The following is a 2228-nucleotide window of genomic DNA, read 5'->3' as shown; positions in this document are numbered from 1 at the left end:
AGAGAGACAGAGAATGAGAGACAGAGAGGGAGCTAGACATAGCAGGACAGACATAGTGAGAGAGAGAGAGAGAGAGAGAGAGAGAGAGAGAGAGAGAGAGAGAGAGGAGAGAGGTAAAAAAAAAAGTAAAAGAAAGAACAAAAGAAAAGAAATCAGGGAGAAAGAGTTCCCCTGAGCAGCAAGGCCATTCATTCTGAGTGATGGAGCTCAGTCACTCTAGGCCTTAGCTGATTGTTCTGATGCACAACTGTCCACTCAGGTTTAGTCACACTATCTCATTAGCAAGTCCTCACTGGGCCACATTTAGGTTTTGCTCTTCCAAACATGTGGTTTTGCTCTTTCCTGACCCGGCTATAAACTTACCAAGTCTTTCCATTCCCATTCCTTCTGTTCTACTGAAATTCTCAATAAGAACAGCCAGTGCTGCCCACAGCATATCATTACTGTTTTGTTGTTTGAAATTCTGCACCAATTAAGCACAAAATTAAGCACATCTCTTGGTATTTCTTTGCACTCTCTGTTCTATGCAATCATTTCAGGTCAGTCTTAGTAAGACTACAGCAGAATGCTCTGTTCTGTCCTGATTCTTCTTGATGAAAGTGTCCTTTTCTTCCTCTTGCTTCCATGTGCTTTGGAAAATGTATTCAAAGAGGACTCAGTGCCACCACTAGGTTCCTCTTTCCTCTCTCTGGATGTTATTTATTTAAATGTTGAAGATGTTAATGAGCTGTCTGAATTTTTCTCTTCTTGTCAGATATGTCTCTTACTACCACCACATTCTTCTTGGAAGCACTACAGGATGTAGTTTTTCATCAATTCTCAGTTATTTTTTCAAACTCTGTGTTTACAAAAGAACACTATAGTTATTCACTACCTATAATTTTCATTGTAATATTACAGGTATATTATTGAGATATTATTCTTTGAGATATATGAAATATTTAATAAATGGAAAAGATTCACTAACTTTACTTGTCTTGTGTTGTAGCTGTATTGGATAGCTGGTATTTTTTGACTCTAATGGGGTTTATTACTCGTGAACATTTTGACTCTAATAGGGTTTATTACTCGTGAAGTTTAATTATTATTCTTATGTAATGAATTTTAATTTTCAAAAATCTACAAAAGCAATTTTCTATAAATTAACGTTTTATGTGTGGAAAATGATCAATATTTTAAACACTAGAGCTGCTTAAAGCTTGAAGAACGTTTCAGTTTCTATTGATGATAAATTTGGAACATAAAATGCATTTATGTATCTTTAAATTAATACAGTAAATGAATTAAAAAACATTACTCTTTGGAGGCTATCTGATTAATATGAAACGTTTTGTAAGCATTGAAAATATTAATTTTATACTACTCTATAATAATTTCATTTTGTAATTGGGAAATTAATACTTTGAGAAATAAACTATCTTTTCTTCAGGTACATGCATTCTTTTAAAAAAACTTTGGTTAAAAACAGACTTACATTATTCCTTTTTTAACACAGGTATTTTTTGCAAATTGGCCACAACCTTGTTTACTCTCTTGGCATTTTGTAAATATAATGTTTCCAGAGTTGGAAGTAAGAATGCAAAGAAAAGAAAAAGAGACAAAAAATAAAAAAATAATTATTAACTGATTTCTTCCTTGGTAAGAATTTTAATTTTACCTTTGTCAATGGAATATTGTATCAATAACTTTCAAGATAATAATGGTGATATAGTTTTAAAATATGCTTTATGTAATACTACAATTAACCTGATGCATAAAAACATGATCTCTTTTTAAGATTGCTTAAGATATTTGAATATTTAGTAATTTTTCTTTTAAAAAAGTGGATGCTCACAGTCATCTATAGGATGGAACACAGGGCCCCCAATGGAGAAGCTAGAGAAAGCACCCAAGGAGCTGAAGGGGTCTGCAACCCTATAGGTGGAACAACAATATGAACTAACCAGTACCCTCAGAGCTCGTGTCTCTAGCTGCATATGTAGCAAAAGATGACCTAGTCGGCCATCATTGGGAAGAGAGGCCCCTTGCCAACGTTATATGCCCCAGTACAGGGGAAAGCCAGGGCCAAGAAGTGGGAGTAGGTGGGTAGGAGAGCAGGGCAGGGGGTATAGGGGACTTTCGGATAGCATTTGAAATGTAAATAAAGAAAATATCTAATATATATATACATATATATATATATCAGGATTTTCCGTGTCCAATTTTTTTATTCCTACATTTTTATTAGA

At 34.1% G+C, this 2228-nt stretch overlaps 1 protein-coding gene across 1 annotated transcript in view; it reads left to right on the top strand.

The window, feature by feature from the left end:
- Positions 1–1638, top strand: part of Slco6a1 (solute carrier organic anion transporter family member 6A1) — a 71349-nt gene extending 69711 nt beyond the window's left edge. Inside the window, exon 13 of the mRNA XM_021161990.1 lies at positions 1496–1638. Within this exon, the coding sequence (XP_021017649.1) occupies positions 1496–1608 (113 nt within the window). The 3' untranslated portion in view covers positions 1609–1638. The remainder of the gene's footprint in view (positions 1–1495) is intronic.
- The last annotated feature ends 590 nt before the right edge of the window (positions 1639–2228 follow it).

This window comes from Mus caroli, chromosome 1 (assembly GCF_900094665.2).
Source record: "Mus caroli chromosome 1, CAROLI_EIJ_v1.1, whole genome shotgun sequence".
Classification (NCBI taxonomy): domain Eukaryota; kingdom Metazoa; phylum Chordata; class Mammalia; order Rodentia; family Muridae; genus Mus; species Mus caroli.
This window is presented reverse-complemented; position numbering and strand designations above follow the sequence as displayed.